This window comes from Somniosus microcephalus, chromosome 4, assembly GCF_052327205.1.
Source record: "Somniosus microcephalus isolate GS21.2 chromosome 4, FLI_Smic_1.0, whole genome shotgun sequence".
Classification (NCBI taxonomy): domain Eukaryota; kingdom Metazoa; phylum Chordata; class Chondrichthyes; order Squaliformes; family Somniosidae; genus Somniosus; species Somniosus microcephalus.
In genome coordinates this window covers 236,544,409-236,562,489 of record NC_140990.1, presented here as the reverse complement: position 1 = coordinate 236,562,489, position 18,081 = coordinate 236,544,409, and the positions used below count along the sequence as shown (strand labels likewise).

The 18,081-nt window shown below is 40.6% G+C and overlaps 1 protein-coding gene across 8 annotated transcripts in view; it reads right to left on the bottom strand.

The window, feature by feature from the left end:
* The window catches only part of nckap1 (NCK-associated protein 1), a 247,554-nt gene that overhangs the window by 105,405 nt on the left and 124,068 nt on the right, over positions 1–18,081 (bottom strand). For 7 of the 8 annotated variants that reach the window (XM_085985938.1, XM_085985932.1, XM_085985931.1 and 4 more), the window contains 5 exons: positions 15,563–15,708; positions 11,645–11,777; positions 8,505–8,624; positions 1,860–1,999; positions 998–1,129 (listed from right to left, as the gene is read on the bottom strand). In XM_085985938.1, coding sequence (XP_085842064.1) covers positions 998–1,129; positions 1,860–1,999; positions 8,505–8,624; positions 11,645–11,777; positions 15,563–15,708 — 671 coding nt within the window. The remainder of the gene's footprint in view (positions 1–997; positions 1,130–1,859; positions 2,000–8,504; positions 8,625–11,644; positions 11,778–15,562; positions 15,709–18,081) is intronic. The other variant, XM_085985933.1, reaches the window with a different exon arrangement.

Sequence of the window (18,081 nt, the reverse complement as noted above, 5' to 3'; positions counted from 1 at the left end):
TCTGGCAGTCCATAAATAATATGCTAAGTTATTTTAGTTGACTGCACCATCTTTCAATTCAGCCAAAATGTTCTATTTGGCCTATTACACATTAACCAAAATAATGCAAATATTTAATAAAAGTGGCTGGAATCAGAAACACCTGGATATTCTATTGACTATATAATGTTGAATAAGGTGGTTGGAAAGAGAAAAAAAATGCTTTTTTAAAAAAAAATAAAAAGTGCCAATTTTCTTCCTTCTCTTCTCAAGACATTAATTCTTTGCTTTAATACAGTTCTATACCGGATACCTCACACAAGGGATTATTCATGACATTATAAGCTTCGTTAGCAGGCCATTTTACCACAAGGAACAATACAGCAGATTCCATTCCTGTTGTCTTGAATTTTCAGCAGAGGTCCCTAGATAACAATCAGGAAGTGACATCTGGTCAATATTCCTATTCCTAATCTAGGAAGCTGAAGTCAATTGAAGCATCCTTACCACTTGCTGAGGTCAGCTAACTCAGCACAGACCAGGAAATGGATCTATGGCTTTCCCTGGGCTTTAACCATTTTTACTCGGTCAATCAGCTGAGCCATTAGGGCAAGAATCAAATGGTCTCTTTAAAGGAAATCCCTACCGTCCTATTTTCTCCTCCCCCCAAAACAAGGTAACACACATCCTACTTTCTAGATGATTTTTATTAATTGATTGGACTCGCTGTCTGAATCCTGCACCTTTTCAGTCGGGAAACATCTGGGATCTGATTTGCAACTCTCTACAGTGAAGGCCAAGGAGCCAATGCAGTGGGTGAAATTGGTGCCACCCCGCCATTGCATACACTGGTTCTCCACCATTTTGCCCTCAGTTTTATGGGCTGAATAGTTTTGAATTGTATGCTTTTTCAGTTACATAAAATCAATATTGTTTTTTTAAATTTAATAATCCTTGAATATCCCAAGCTTATATATACGCAGCATATTTCGTCCACAAAATTGTGAAAAATTCTTACTTAGTAAAGCGGATTTCCAAATGTGAAGTCAGGTACTCTCGTGGTGTAAAGGTGTGCTCCCAGACTACTAAATTAGGAACATAATTGATAGAGAAACAAAGCTCAGAGAGAGCAGTGTGAAGTTTGTCCAAACTGAAAAACAAAATTAAACATTGTTAACATTTCCAAGTGGAAATGGCATAATTGCCAAAGTAACGAAAGACACATTTATTGTGTTACATCACATCTCAGAAATGTCTCAAAACACCTCACAATTAATTGCTTTAAAGCATTATTACTGTCATATGAACAAATGGGTACCTATTTTGTGTACAGCTATAGTATCAGAATATTGGTACCCCATACATGCATCATTATGAACTTAGAATTACTTGCCTTCATTTTACGAATACTTTTTGGTTCTCCCCATTATTACCAAGACTATAATCATTTTTATTTGAAGGTTTAAATTCAGTAATTGCTAATTTACAAAATTGCTCCAGCTTGTTATATATAGGCATACAAAGATAAAATATAAAGGTTCAGGCGGAATGCTTTGATCAGCTCAAGGTTCTCTAAAAATGCTAAAACAGTTCATTATTAATTGAAATAGGTGATTTAAATATTGTGCTGTGATAGTTGAGTTTCTTCTTGTGCAAAGGCAGCTGTTTATAATTGATATAAATGAAATCTAAGTCAACAGTATCACAAAATTTAACAAGCTACTGATATAAAGTGCAAGACAGTTTAATATGAGAACTCAACCTTGAAAAAGTGTTATTTCTCCACATATTTGTGACCTTTAAACACATTTTTATTTCTGTTTTAGCGGTTAATCCTGACCAAAGAAAAATGACAAAAGTGGCAGTTGAAGACTCCTCACTTGGTAACCAGTAGCCTGTTCTTTCTCATGCTCTCCACTCCAGGTTTCTCCCTTTCAGGTTCTCCTTTCTTTCCAGTCTGCTTTTTTGACTTTTTATTCACTGCTTGACTGATGGTCTTGGCACAATGTTTTGGCAATAACTACAGTGCAGAAAAAAACCACAAGTGAAATCTTTAAAACAGATTAAGAGATAAAACATGCCAAAGCTAACACAACTGACATAATGATGGAGGTGGGGCTCCACATAAAGTGCATCTATTTTCATGATACTTTTTTCTTTAAATGTAATTGAATTCTGTTTCACTTGGTGAGAAATTTTCATTTGTAGAATTAAATATATGCAAAATATTAAGCTAGGTTCTCTGTAGGACAAGTATGAAAAAGCTGTCAAGCATTTTCAAGTAGCAAAGTTTTAGCTCTATTTTTCCAAAAGGGATCATTTCTTTTTCTCTCCTGACAAAAACTATCTAAAAGTTCATGTTTTCCAAGTTACATAGAAACAGAAGATAGGAGCAGGAGTAGGCCATTTGGTTGAAAATACCCTTAGTTGATGTAGAGAAACTGTTCAAGTATGTGGTATGGTGCATCTGGTGCAGGATTAAAAACTCTAGGAGCAAAAATCTCCATTTGTGTTCGCCGTCTTGCCCACCACTCCCATCCTGGAGTTAATTTTAAATACTATTTGAAGTGACAGTTTTCAGCACTTGTGAAAACAAAGCTTCCTTTAGATGCCCTACTGATTCTTTGAATCAAGTTATTCTCTACATATCATGGATAACAAATCTTACAGATCAATATTAACTGTGCAACGTGTACACTTTTGTCCCTTATAGATGTTTCATCCAAGTCTGACTGTCATTTTTTCTTCCAGGATGGGAGCGGTGGGCAAGACAGCGAACACAAATGGAGATTTATGCTCCTAGAGTTTTTAATCCTGCACCAGATGCACCATACTTGAACAGGTTCTCTACATCAGCTAAGGGTATTTTTAGCCAATGGAAGCTTAGGAGAACAAAGGTTACGTGAGGAAACCCAAAAAAGTGATTTTGTACTTTTTCCTACATAAAGGAACAAAACCAATTCTTTTAAATGAAATTTAAAATGTACCTATATATCACGAGAAATGGGTCTATGGGACTGTAAAGTCTGTACTTTTCTTCCTTTATTGGTTAAGTATCTGACGTTTCTATTTTTATGCTTTTTCAATGTTATTTTATCGTGTATCTCACCAACTGCAATGTGCAACAAACCCACCACCCTAACCACCTCCGTATTTTACAAAAATTATGACATTTTACAACAAATCACATTTCTTAAACAAGTTTGATACAGCTGCTAGGACACGTACGCCATTATATACCCTAAAAATAAAACTACTCACATAATCTACACAATGTACTCATCCATAACCTTTCCCATCCCATCTTCCAGTTGTTATTTTCCCTTCCCTTTCATCTACAGCCACATACATCCTGCCAGACCGCATCAACAATCTTATTGCCCTGCTGGTAGACAGCACGGGACTTGCTCAGGTCCTGCTCCAACAACACACCCGTCTCAGCACTGACTCCAACACAAAATTCATTAAAGCGTTGAAAGCCACTATTGAATCAATGCGTGGTGGAAATTTGTACTATTACTCAATGGAGCTACTCCTGTAAATGTCCAAAACTACGTGCAAGAAATTTGCTACAGGGATTGTTTTTGTCAACTTGGCAACAATGTACAATATATTTTAGTAAACAATCACCTATTCTGCTTTGTGGCCAATTTATTTGTTTCCAGATAACAGAGAAAGAACCTGCATTTAAGTAATTTGACATCTGCAGGACATCCCAAAGCACTTGGGAGCCAATGAATTACTTTAGAATTGCAGTCCCCGTTCAGGCTTAAATGTCCTTTCCCGGTGTTGGCAAACACAGCAGCCAATTTGCACACAGCAGCGGTCCAAAAACAGCAGAGAGATACATTATTTTTTGGTTCAGAGAAGAATATTGGCCAGGAGAACACCCTACTCTTCTCTGAAGAGTGCCAGTTGATATTTTCTATCTCGCCAAACAGCTAGATAGGACCTCAGTTTAATGTCTCATCCAGAAAACAGCAGCTTTCTACACCCTCAGTACTGCAAGGGAAATGTCAGCTAAATGATGTGCTCAAATGGGTGTGGGGCTTAAACCCACACTCAGAATTATGGAACAGTACAGCACAGAAGGAGGCCATACAGCCCAGAGTCTGCATCGGTTCTTTCGAAGAGCAATCCAGTTAGTCCCACTCTCCTGCTCTTTCCCCATATCCCTGCAATTTTTTTTTTCTTCAAGTATCTATCCAATTCCATTTTTAAGGCTACTATTGAATCTGTATTCACCACCCAATCAGGCAGTGCATTGCAAATCCTAACCACTCGTTGCGTAAAAATGCTTTTCTTCATGTCGCCTCTGGTTCTTTTGCCAATCACCTTAAATCTGTGCCCTCTGGTTATCGACCCTTCAGCCATTGGAAACAGTTTCTCTTTATTTACTCTAAACCGTTCATGATTTTAAACTCATCTATCAAATCTCCTCTTGGCCTTCTCTGCGCTAAGGAGAACAACCCCAGCCTCTCTAGTCTATCCACATAGCTGTAACACCTCATCCCTGGAACCATTCTAGTAAATCTCTTCTGTACCCTCTCCAAAGCCTTCACAAAATGTGGTGCCCAGAATTGGACAGAATACTCCAGCTGGGGCCGAATTAGTGTTTTATATAAGTTTAGCATAACTTCCTGGCTTTTGTAGTCTCTGCCTCTATTTATAAAGCCCAGGATCCCATACGCTTTATTAACTGCTTTGTTAACCTGTCCTGCCACCTTCAAAGATTTGTTCACAAACACCCCCAGGTGTCTCTATTCTTGCATCATCTTTGAAATTGTACCATTTAGCATGTATTCGCTCTCCTCATTCTTCCGACCAAAATGTATCACCTCACACTTTTCTGCGTTGAAATTCATCTGCCATGTCCGCCCATTCCACCAGCCTGTCTATGTCCTCCTGAAGTCTATTACTATCTTCCTCCCTGTTGACTACACTTCCAAGCTCCGTGTTATCTGCAAATTTCAAAATTGCACCCCGTACCCCAAGTCCAAGTCATTAAAAAAAGTGAGCATTGAACCCACAATCTTGGGACTCAAACAAAAGTGCCATCAATGAGTCAAACTAAAGTCATGAAAATAGATTTTTTTTAAATACATCTAAAAGTTGTCTGGTTAAGGGTATATGTAAGAACATAAGAATTAGGAGCAGGAATAGGTCATACAATAAGAATGGTAACATATGGTAGTCCAGGGAATGGTATCATAGTGGTTATGTTACTGGACTAGGAATCCAGAGGCCTGGACTAATGACCTGGAGACAGGATTTCAAATCCCACCACAACAGCTCAGGAATTTAAATTCAGCTAATTAAATAAATCTGGAATTAAAAGCTAGTAATGAAACTACCGGATTGGCGTAAAAACCCATCTGGTTCACTAAAGTCCTTTAGGGAAGGAAATCTGCTGTCCTTACTGGTCTGGCCTATCTGTGACTCCAGAACTACAGTAATGAGGTTGACTTAACTGCCCTCTAAAGTGACCCAGCAAGCCACTCAGTGGTATCAAACCGCTACAAAGTATACTACCTTCACCACACAGGACTGCAGCGGGTCAAGAAGGTGGCTCACCAACACTTTCTCGAGGGCAATTAGGGATGGGCAATAAATGCTGGCCTTGCCAGCAATGCACACATCCCATGAACAAAAAAAAAATCATGGCTGATCTTCAACCTCAACTACACTTTCCCACCTGATCTCCATATCCCTCGATTCCCCTAGAGTCCAAAAATCTATCTATCTCAGCCTTGAATATATTCAAAGACTCAGCATTCACTGCCCTCTGGGGCAGAGAATTCCAAAGATTCACAACCCTCTGAGCGAAGAAATTCCTCCTCATCTCAGTTTTAAATGGTCGACCCCTTATCCGAAGACTATGCCCCCTAGTTCTGGACTCTCCAGCCAGGGGAAACAGCCTCTCAGCATCTACCCTGTCAATCCCCCTCAGAATCTTATATGTTTCAATGAGATCACCTCTCATTCTTCTAAACTCCAGAGACTATAGGCTCAATCTATGTAGCCCTTTCAAGTCCAATGGGCACAAACTTGAGCTTATCTGACCCACAACTGGTTTAGCCATCCATCACCAGATTTGACTGGAACACAGCAAGTGCTATTAGGTCTCACCCTCCTCTGACAAAACCACCCATGTCTTAACACCTCTCCCAAAATATGCAAGAAGCTAATGGACATCTTTTTCATCATGACTGAACCCATTCGTTCCACTGCCTCTGCTGCTTGTGTACTTCCCTTTGTCAGCCAAACCATACTGCCCCCCCAGCCCGAACTCGGATCAGCCAAACCATACTGCCCCCCCCCAGCCCTAACTCTGAGCAGTGTCGTGCATCTCTCCCATCTCCCCTCATGTCCTTTCGAAGCTGATCTTGTCCAGGGGAGCCACCTCCTATTCCCATTCCCACTAAAGTGATGACTAACGTTGCGGCCGTGCAGCTCTCTGCTGGTCCCACTAACCCGGGACCGGCTTTTTCAATGTTAACTGTGAATGGGCTGCGCGCTGTGCACCCAAAAAAAAAATTTGGGGGAACATTGGTGACAACCCAACTTCTCTTCTAGGCCCAGTGCTAGCTGACATTGTAAGTGGTTTTCTCGCCTCAGGTACTACTCGCCTCCCTTCAAAACTGCCATCACAATCCCTCCTCAGAAAACCCACCCTCGACCATTCGTTCTTTGCAAACTACTCTCCCATCACCAACCTCCCTTTCCTCTTCAAAGCCGCTGAACATGTCGTTTTCCAAATCCGGGCCCAGCTTTTTCGCACCTCCCGGTTTTGATTTTTCCAATCAGTTTCCAGCCCTGCCACAGCACTGAAACGAGTCTTAGCAAAGTCACAAATAACCCTGGTTCATTATATTTCCTCATCCTCTCTACAGCTGTTGACACGGTCAATCACGCCATCATCCTCCAATGCCTCTCTTCTGCTGTTGAGCTCAGTGGGATTGCTTTCACTTGGTTCCAACTCTTATCTATCTGATCGTAGCCTGAGCATCTCCAACGATGTCCTGCTTGCACACTGCTATCTCTGGAGTCTTATCCTTGGCCCGCTCCCCTCTTCTGCAACTACCTGCTTCGCCTTGATGACATTATCCGCAGACTAAGGGTCAGCTTCCACATGTACGCTGATGACACCTCACTACCTCTTCGCTACCTTGCTCAATCCCTCTGATTCTTCTGTATTATCAAACGGTTTGTCTGGCATCCAGTCTTGGATGATCCATAATTTCCTCCACTTAACTAACCGTGCCACAGATTTCATCCCCCTCCCCAGCCACCATCTCATACCTGAACCAGACTGTTCACAAACTCAAGTCCCATTCAACCCCAAACTGAGCTGCCGACTCCATAATCTTCTCCATCACAAAGACTGTCTACTTCTACCTCTAACATTGCCCGCCTCTGCCCAGTCTTAGCCCATCTGCCGCTAAAACTCTTACCAATGCCTTCGTCACCTGCAGACTCAGTGATTTCAATGTATTGAAAGCCACCAATCCTCCATCCCCAGTAAACATCCGCTCATCCAAAACTCTGCTTTCTTCATCGTATCCTGCATCAGGTCCTGATCCCCAATCATCGCCATCCTTGCTGACCTACATTAGATCCCAATCTCCGCAAATTTTTAAAAAAATCATGTGTTTCAGTTCCTCGCCCCTCTCTATGTCTATAACCTCCTCCAGCCGTATAGTGCCCCACTGATATCTTCTTTTTTCTAACTCTAAGTTCTTGTACATCTGCTCCCTCCGTCAGTCACACCATTGGTGGCAATACAGCCAGCCACCTAGGCCTCACTCTGAAATTCCCTTCCTCCCTTGCCAGCTACTTCTCCTCCTTCAAGGCCATCCTTACAATCCACTTCTTTGACCAAGCGTTTGGATGGTCCTCCTGATATCTCCTTGTTTGGCTAGATGCCCATTTATTCTGTGAAGCTTCTCAGGATGTTTTTCTATGTCAAAGGCGCTGTATAAATGCAAGTTGTTGTTCAGACACAGTCCATGCTTCATAAAAACCACAGGAAGATTCTTGAGTAACTGCACTTTGATGCATAAAGTTATGGCAAATTCAAGAATGCGTTTAGGGTGCAAGTGATTTTGGTTCATTAAAATAATAATTTAATTTCATGGAGTGCCAAAGCAATTCAAAATCTACAAGAATAATAACTGTCAATTTTTCTTTTTCCAGAGTAGTACCAGGCTATATATATATTTGGATTCAAAATAATCAAATAGAAATTGTACTACTTGTGATACATTCAACCAATTTCAAGATACATGAAGCCAAAATCATCTATTTCTTCTCCCCAAGATCATAATATTGCAATTACTACTCGGGGCAACAAAGGGTTAAGACTGGCATTATGAAGCTTTTTAAAAAAATAACAGTGGCATTACATTTACAGAATACATGACATGCATCATGCAATGCTTTGAAAGATGTATGGGAATTTCTTAATCCAGTTTTTGCAATCTCCTTCCCTCTAAACCCATAACATATAAGAGCTGAAATCTTACCTGGTCACTAAGAGTGCACTGCTCTGTACATATGTCTGTGATGAGATTGCGGGCTTGCTTAGCCATTTCGTCGAGGAACATGTTGCACAGTGAGAGACTGCGATCTCCAATGTGATGCCTCTATAATAGTTCAGAATTGACAAAACTGTAAGTGCATATTGGAATCTGAACAGATGTAACGTAAGATGAAGGTAAGTGGAGATAATCTAAATGGGAATTAATGACGCCATTTAAAATATACGACCTACCTGTTAGCAACTTAATTATTCAAATGATGTGTGGATGAATCCAAACTTGATTAGCTCTGGGGAAAACAGCTGCTTAACACACACAATGTCATAACTCCTGCATCAGGTATGGACCTAGGAACTGTACCAGCAGTTTTTTGGACACTAATCTAAACTGAAACGGACTACCATCCCTAGTTCCTTCATCTCCCACCCACCCCGCCCTCCCTGAAAAAAAACCTATGCCCCTGCAGGGCCCGATTAGATAATTGAGTAGGATTGTGCTGTATGGAACAAGATATTATGTGAAGAGTAAAGGAACAACTTCAAGGTAGATAATCTATTTTTATTCTTAATTTAAGCATCCTTTACACCAACTTAGATGGAAAGGCCCAATGCAGAGAAGTCAAAGCACCAACTGCAAGAACTAATCCTGCAAATACAGTTGTCAAAACTAGACAACAATGCTCAGTAAACATGTGGATTACCCCGTGCAGCAGCCTTAAAAATAATATCCACTGGAACTTTGTTTCAGTGATGCGCTAGAAGCTGTTGTGAAACAACCTTTCAGCTGCTTCTTTCCAGCAAGAGGGTAACAAATATAAAATGCACTCAACCATCTACTACTTGGTCACTGGTTTACTTCGGGCTTTTGAAGCAGTGGCAGCAAAAGTCAAAAAACAAACTGCCCATTGGGCTCAGTGGGAGTGGCTGGACTGTTGTCATTTGATTTATCAACCAACAGCATCCATATATTTGGAACAATGGTCAGGGTTTTTCAACTACTAACATTATGTGAGATGGCTTTCCCATGTTGGAAAATAAAAAGCAACAGGAAATGTAATAGAATATATAAAAAGCCTGACAAGGAATTTTAGGTTAAAAAATAGGATTTTTAAACCATTGGTCAAATTTTTTTTGAAGTTCAGCATAGAATGTCAGGCAGGCATCATTCTCTGCAGATTGTTTTCAGTTAACCATTCCCATGACTAGTTTGCTTAAATCATGAATTTCTAGTGCTCATGGCTTTTGTGGCCCATTTAACTGCTTCCTCAGAGTGACATTCACTTTTGAGTTTCCTCTGTATTTGGACTATTACTTTGGATGCACGGTGTGAAAGATGCTGGTGCCAATTGGGATTGACGTGGCCTCAGTGACACCTTCCTGGGTGTGACCTGAATTTAAATGCTAAGAAGTCCCCATGAGGTAAACTCCAGACTACAAACCAATAGTTCTCTCTTTGAAGGGATCTGTATGTCTTACCTTATGTGCCTCCTCCTGACATGCATCAGGAGTCCTTGGTGCTGGCACTTCGCCACCATTAATCAAAACTTATACATCCTACACAATGACTGATGCCGGTAGTTCCTCAGCATGGCAGGTCTTGGGGCTTTACAGAACATAGCAATAGGTGGCCAGTGTGACATGACCTATCCACATCATGATAATGACATTTGTGTGTTTGTTTCAAGCATGCGCTTTCCCCAAAACTAATCAAGCTAAGTTTTACTCCTATGGTGCATTAAAGATGCTTAAACGAAGAAACAACATTTTGTGTTACACTCCAAACATAGCAATTGTTTCAAACAACTGACGTAAGATGTATGCGTGTATGTTTAAGACAAATGGTTTGTTAAAACAGATAGAAATTAAACAAAGGCACTTAGCAAAAGCTGAAACTAAAGCCGTCACATTAACTAGCATATCTACTCACCACCTCAACCAATGCTTTAAACTGTACATGTATCAATGCATTCGAGTAGCGCAAGACAAAGCTTTCCATATTTCATTAGTACAAGATTACAGCTGAACAAAATAAAAAATGCTTAGTATATTGCAAAAACAAGAAAGGGTAATTTGGCCCATTGAGCTGGACTCTAATATCTACCTCAGCAGCCAACTGCATTTTGAACTTGCCTGGCAAACAGTTATCACTGAGTTATAAAAAAAACTCTTACTGATTTACATTTTGAAATGTACGCTTCACTAATTTAAATTCATGGTCTCTATTATTCTTATTGTTATGTTGGTTTACCCTAAAGTAAATCCTGGGTTTATCTTATTTATAACATTTAATATTACTTGCACCTCCACAAGGGCTCCCAATTCCTTTAATCATCTCCGATCTGGACTATAGAGAAGCTCAATCTAATCATTCCTTGTAGCTCAGCCTCTTTACACTTGGGTTTATTCCGGTTGTCCTTCTTTGCACCATTGCCCTTCTTCATTCTTTTCTGTTATGTTCATATTCATCTTTTTTACAAAATAATTACCACACAGAAACAGGCCATTTGGCCCAACCAATGTTTATCCTCCACATCCTAATCCCATGTGTACGCCTTGTTCCCATATCCCTTTATCCACCTTTCTTTCAGCCACCTATCCAACCTATTCTATGGTCTCTATTTGGATGGAGGGTAGGAGAAACTTTTTTTTCTTTATATACAGTAGAGGTTTGTGAGGCTGTGGAATACACCACTAGAGTTAGTGATCGAAGCAGAGACCATGGTAACATTTAAGAATAGGTTAGATAAGTGGTTGAAGGAAATGGAATATAAGGATATGGGAACAGGACAGACACATGGGATTAGGACTACAGCTCACGTGGAGGATGAACACCAATAGGGACCCAACGGCCTGTTTCTGCACTGTAATTTCTAGGTATTTCTATGCAATGTCTTGTTTTCCTATGTGGAGAGAGTAGGAGAGAACACGATGTAGAATCTCAGCTCTGGCAACATTCCACAGTTCAATGGGCTGGAATATTCAGAGGGCCACAAATGAGGGTGAAAGGTGCCACAAGTGGCCCCCTGATCTATTTATAGCTACACAATCCTTTCTTTAACTTTGTTGGAAAAAACTTGATTTTGAAATACACACAACTGAGACTATATAAAACAGAAACAACCTTACCTCTTCAGGACACAATTCATGAGTACAACTCATGAAATGTGTGCAAACCAGTGGGAAAGCAATTGAATACCGTGATTGTGAGGGCAACTCCAAGCACTGATGAAACATCTTCTCAAAAGCACGACTGTAAAAGCTTAAGAGCATTAAACAGCACTTCAATACATTTACAAACAGTAAATACAGTTCCACATAACCAAATATTGCTCAATACAAAAATCTTCTTCAACCCTTTCAAATATGAAATTGCAAGTATTTTCCAATATGTTGTGCAGCATTTTGTTTAAAGTTTAAAGGAAGAGCAAAGGATGTCTGTGATCAAGATTTTGGTACCAACATTTATTTTAGAAATTTAAAATAAGCTGCATATATACAAATCTTCCAAACTTCTGATACTAATCTAATGTGTCATGTTTTTCTTGCACTAGGAATGGAAAATTGGATAGATCACTGATGAGGTTGAAAAGAAAAAAATAAAGTAGTAAGAGCAATAGGATAGACCGTGGTATCTGTGTTGTACACAGGATAATCGTAAGATACGCCTGTGATATTTTTAATGTCACCACAGATTGGTATGATTCATGTATGAGCAAGTCTTTACACTATCAATTTGTTTTTGTACCTTAACAAATTCAAGGAAAGCTTTTTTTATACTATTCCTTAACGCAATTAAGAGAACAAATGGCTGAGAAAGTGGGTGGCACAGTGGAGCAGCACACCATACTTTCACCTCTGGGCTTTGGGTTTGAAATCAGCCGAGAACAATTGGCTGCATGCCTCCTCTGTGCTAGTTGTAAAGGCCCTAAGTTCCAAGTGGCTGCTGTCTCAGCACAAAGCGGTCATGATTTGGTACACAACCAGCAATCTGAAAGGCCACCAGAAAGGATGATACGAGAACTGAAAATGTCACCTGGTGCAGTAGCGTGTGGCTGAAATGGAAACTACTCCCTTCCCAGCAATAGCATCCATGGCTGAGATGAGAACAGAAATTAAAACAAAAATGAATCGATGATAACATTACATAGCAGCAATAGACTTAAGGGGCTCAGGTAAAACCAAACCAGAAAAACAAAGCTTGGTTTATTGCCACCTAAACCTAAGCATATTACAGATTTCAACACACGCATAAGTTTCGATTCCCCACATCGCCTCTCCAATTTCTAAGTTTTTGTTGTGTTGGCATTGCAGCTCAGTCTGGTTTTAGATTTGTGTGGAGTGGACTGAGCAGCTTCCCTGTATATCAAGGGTGTCAAATGTACAGTCCATAGTCCGGATGCGACTGCGAACAGTTTAATCCGGCCAGCACGCCTATGTGATTACAACGTGTGGGAATAGTCTGCGAGCCGCGCTGGTGCACGAGTCATACCTGCATGTGATAGTCCTAACATTGTGGTTACGCACTAGAACATGGCAACTCAGTAGAGAACACTGACTGCGGGCTCAGCAGCTGTGTTTTACACTGCGGGTGAACGAGTGCAAGGGCAGGGTTTAGCCAGGCAGTGGGTGGGTGCTGCCAGTTCGAGTCCTGTCAGTCATGGCTGCCTTTTGGCACTGGGTCACTGGGGTTGCAAATGGGGAGCCACACGCCCCAATTTTACATTGCAGGCTCCAAGCACCACCACTCACGTGGAGCTCAGAGTAGGGGAGGGGAGGGGAGCAGTGTGCAGCACAGCTATAGCCCCACTCCCTCTGCTCCTCTCTCAGGGCAACAAACCCCACCAACATCCCAGGGCCTGATGCCTCCATCTCAACTTTCAGCTCCTCATTTGGGATCTTGCAGCTGGAGCCAGAGCTTCAATCAGCAGCTAGGGGGGCAGCTGAAAAATGAAATTTGAGGGAGAGACGAGCTGTCCTGGTAATGGGGATTATGTTTCTAAATTATTTTTAAGTAACATATTTGTAATCATTTTTTTGAAGTGCATCGGACTCCTCAATGTACTCTTGCTTTTAAATGTTTGGAAGAATAGCGAGATGGATTGATATCTATTTCAGAAATGTAATGCAGTGAATGGAATTGTTCTTTTCTTTCATACGTCAATCCTGCATAGCCTGCTGACAAAGTCAAATTAGTCTTGGTCCTGGGTTCTTGCCTTGATGGGTCCAGGTGTAAACTATTTTTGGAGTAGGTGATTAAAAGTCTGGATCCCACAATAGTTAGGTAGCAAGGTATTGTACAGTATGTTGGACCAGCGACACATTGCACTCCCAGGCACTTTCCTTTTTCCCCCCCGATTTGGAGGAGTAAGAAAAGGAAAAGGTGAGTTAGTAAAGTAAAACCATCCAGAACAGACTGAACTAAAGTAACTTGGAGCTAGTAGTCCAATCTTTAATATGTAGAATTCTGGAGGTGCACTTTAGTTTGAAAGAAAAATGCTGATTTTTTTAGTGATTTTGTTACAACTACACTATTATGACTTCATGACTGTGATGCAGGTTCTGACAAAGGAGAACAGCTGAAAGATGGGATTGGAGGGGGAGGCTGTCCTGGTGGCTGGGATTTTAATGCTATAAATCTTGGAGAGGCAGATGTGCCCATGCCTAAATCCATTGATAAGCTTTTATTTCCACCATTTACTTTACTGATGGTGATAATAAATCTAACAATTCAATTATTTAATTTTAAATAAAAATTATTTAGCCTCAGCCAAACCCATGCTACTGATTCACTCAAGAAAATCAATTACAGGCAGCTTCAGTACATTATAAAAGAAAATCTAGCTTTCTTCAAAACAAAAAGAATTTCTTTTTAAGTTGTGTCAATAGTCTTCACTGTCACTTTTGTACTCTCCACTCTTAAACTGCGCAGTTTGTAATTTAGAACACATGCAGCGCCAATTAAGGAAATTACCAGAACATTCACACGAGTTACTTTGTGGACATGAATGGAAAGCCCACTTGCTTGCTTTATAATCAACAGGTAGCTGTGGTGAAAGAATACAAAGTTTGGAGACACTATGAAGCAAACCATGGTGAGAAATAGGATAGGTACACGGGAAAATTATAGAAAGATACATTTTCTGAATTAGCACCATCATTTAAAAAACAGCAATCAATGTTTGTTAATGCTAGCTATGTTAAGTGATGCTACTGTTGAGATGCACTATGCGATTGTCCATGATTTCCCACAAACAGCAATGAGATAAATGATCAGAAAATCTGTTTGTGACATTGGTCGAAGGGTAAATATTGGCCAGGACACCTGGAGAACTCCCATACTCTTCTTTGATTAGTGCTATGGCATATTGTAACACCTCATCCTAAAGATGACATCTCTGACTTGTGCAGCACATCCTCAGTACTGCACTGAAGTATAAGCCTAGATTAATGCTCAAGTCTCTGGATGGAGCTTAACACCACAACCATCTGACTCTCAAAAGAGAGTGCGAGCATTGAGCCAAGCCGGACACTATACAAAAACACATTTTCATTTATTTGTATAGCCCGTATTGGAAAATTTCATGTACTACATACAAAAACAAAGAATACTGTTGGACTATACGCTTTGTCAAGCATCTACCAAAGTGTAGTGGAAGTTTGAAGTCAAGGTAAACAAGTACCAATTATTTTCTGCTCAAAAGCACCAGTTCCCATAGGCTCTTGTGAATATTTAAATTTATTCCCCTCAAGTGAAAGCCTTAAAACACAGGCATATGGTTTCTCTGCTAAAATGTCTTCTGCTGCTCGATGTTCACACTAAGCTGCGCCGCCGTGCAAAGGGAAAGGTTCAGCGCAAGCTGCTCACCGACTTCTGCATTGTAAATACCACGCACGCGCGGAAATTTAAAGGGACCGCCCACTTAAAGAAACAGGCCGTGCAGAACAAAGCGCCGCTTACAGGGCACATTGCTGCTGCTCCTACTCTAAGAGGCATTAAAAACCAAGCTCTTATTCATGGGAATGAGAAATAGAATAAGCACTCACCAGAAGATAGAGAGATCTGACGTTTCTACGAGCATTTCAACCAAAGAATCTACCATTTTTGTGTGAAAAATAATAGTATTCATCATTTTTCCTAGCTCCTTGTGGTCTGACAGATTAAGAGAAGCCTTGGAAACACTGGTGTAAGCCTGTAAACAAAACAAGTGTTTTTTTGCATCAAATATACTGTGTTATGGAAATACAAACTATTTTTAAATTCCTCTGCCAATTTTCCCCTTCCCATGGTCTTGAACATGTTGAACTTGCTGAGGTATGGTTCTACAAACTACCTCCAGTACCTCAGCCAAGAGGCAATTCTTTACGTCATAGAATGATACGGCCATTCAGCCCATTGTGCCTGTGCCAGCTCTTCAAAAGTGCGATCCAATTAGTCCCAGTCCCCTGCCCTTTCCCCATAGCCCTACAAAATCTTCCCCTTCAAGTATTTCTCCAGTTCCCTTTTGATAGTTATTATTGAATTGGATTCCACCACCCTTTCAGGCAGTGCATTCCAGATCATCATAACTTGCTGTGTAAAAAAATGTTTCCTCATGTCACCTCTGGTTCTTTTGCCAGCTACCTGAATTACTGACCCTCCTGCCACTGGGAACAGTTTCTCCTTATTTACTCAATCAAAACCTTTCATGATTTTGAACACCTTTATCAAATCTTCTCTTAACCTTCTCTGCTCTAATGAGAACAACCCCAGTTTCTCTAGTCTCTCCACGTAACTGAAGTCTTTCATTCCTGGTACCATTCTAAGTAATTCACCTCTGCACCCTCTCCAAGCCTCGACATCCTTCCTAAAGTGTGGTGCCCAGAATTGGCCGCAGTACTCCAGCTAGGGCCTAACTAGTGTTTTAGAAAGGTTTAGCATAACTTCCTTGCTTTTGTACTCTGCCTCCATTTATAAATCCCAGGATCCCGTATGTTTATTAACAGCCTTCGCAACATGTCCTGCCACCTTCAAAGACTTGTGTACACCCCCCCACCCCCCCCCCCAGGTCTCTGTTCCTGCACCCCCTTTAAAATTGTACCATTTATTTTATATTGCCCCTCCTCATTCTTCCTACCAAATTGTATCACTTCATACTTCTCTGCATTAAATTTCATCTGCCATATGTCTGTCCATTTCACCAATCTATGTCCTTAAGTCTGTTACAATCTCCTTGCTGTTCACTACTTTATCAAGTTTTGTGTCATCTGCAAACTTTGAAATTATGCCCTCTATACACAAGTCTAGGTTATTAATATACATCAAAAAAGAGCAGTGGTCCTAATACCCACCCCTGGTGGACAGCACTGCACACTTCCCTCCAGTCTGAAAAACAACCTTCCCCCACTACTCTCTGCTTACTGTACTTTATCCAATTACGTATCCACACAGCCACTGCTGCTTTAATCCCACAGGCTTCAATTTTTCTAACAAGTCTATTATGTGGTACTTTATCAAATGCCTTTTGAAAGTCCAAATGCACAATATCAACTGCAGTACCCTCATCAACTTTCTCCATTATTTCATCAAAGAACTCAATCAAGTTAGTATGTGTGAAACTAGACCACATGTTAACAAGTTTTATGATTGCTGGTGAGCAGGATTTGCCCTATTCTAGCCCAGGTGAGCTAATGCACCATTTGCAGTCCCTATCTGGCTGCAATATCCAAGATCAGCTACCTCAGTACAATTCAGGAAGCCAAGCAGGATCGTCCCTCTCTCTAGCTAAGAGCCAGGTAGCCATAGCTGCAAAGTTTAAAACTGCAATACCAGAGGGTTGTACTCAAACAAAATATAGTATACAAGACTAAATTAAGGATTACACAATTGCAAGTTTAATATAAGCAAACCAAACAGTAAATGCATAGACATAGAGATTATGATAGTTAAAACTAAACATCAGTGGAAATACATCAGTGACTGTAATCAATCACTGTGCCACCCAAAGGAAAACTAAACTGCTCATCAACCCCAAAATAAAGATAAGTGTTGCAAGTACTCAGCGGGTCTGTAAGCATCTGTGAATGAGTATCGATTCTTAACCAGAATTCTGACAAAACATCAACGCACCTTTTCTCCTTACAGATAATGGACCGGGTGTTTATTTACAGCATTTTCTATCTTTTTCCAGATTTCTAGCAATTGAAGTTTTTCTCTTATTGTACTACAACAACTTGTATTTATATAGCATCTTTAACATAGTAAAACGTCCCAACACGCTTCACAGGAGCAGTATTAAAAAAATGACACCGATGTAGGAGTCTACGTACTCCTAACAAAATATACTGAACTCGGAGAGGTTCAACAGAAAAGGTTTAATTGTTGAGACCACATGTTGAACACAAAAATGGCGTCAGAGACTACACCAAGTCCGACTCTCTTTCATCAGTCCACAGCTTAGACTGCCCCTCCCCCGCTCTGGGCTTAACTATGTTGCAGATCGAGTTTCTTAAAGGTGTGATCCTTCTTAAAGGCATGACGCCTGATTTAGAGTCTACGGACCGAAAAGCGGATTGTGTCCTTTCTG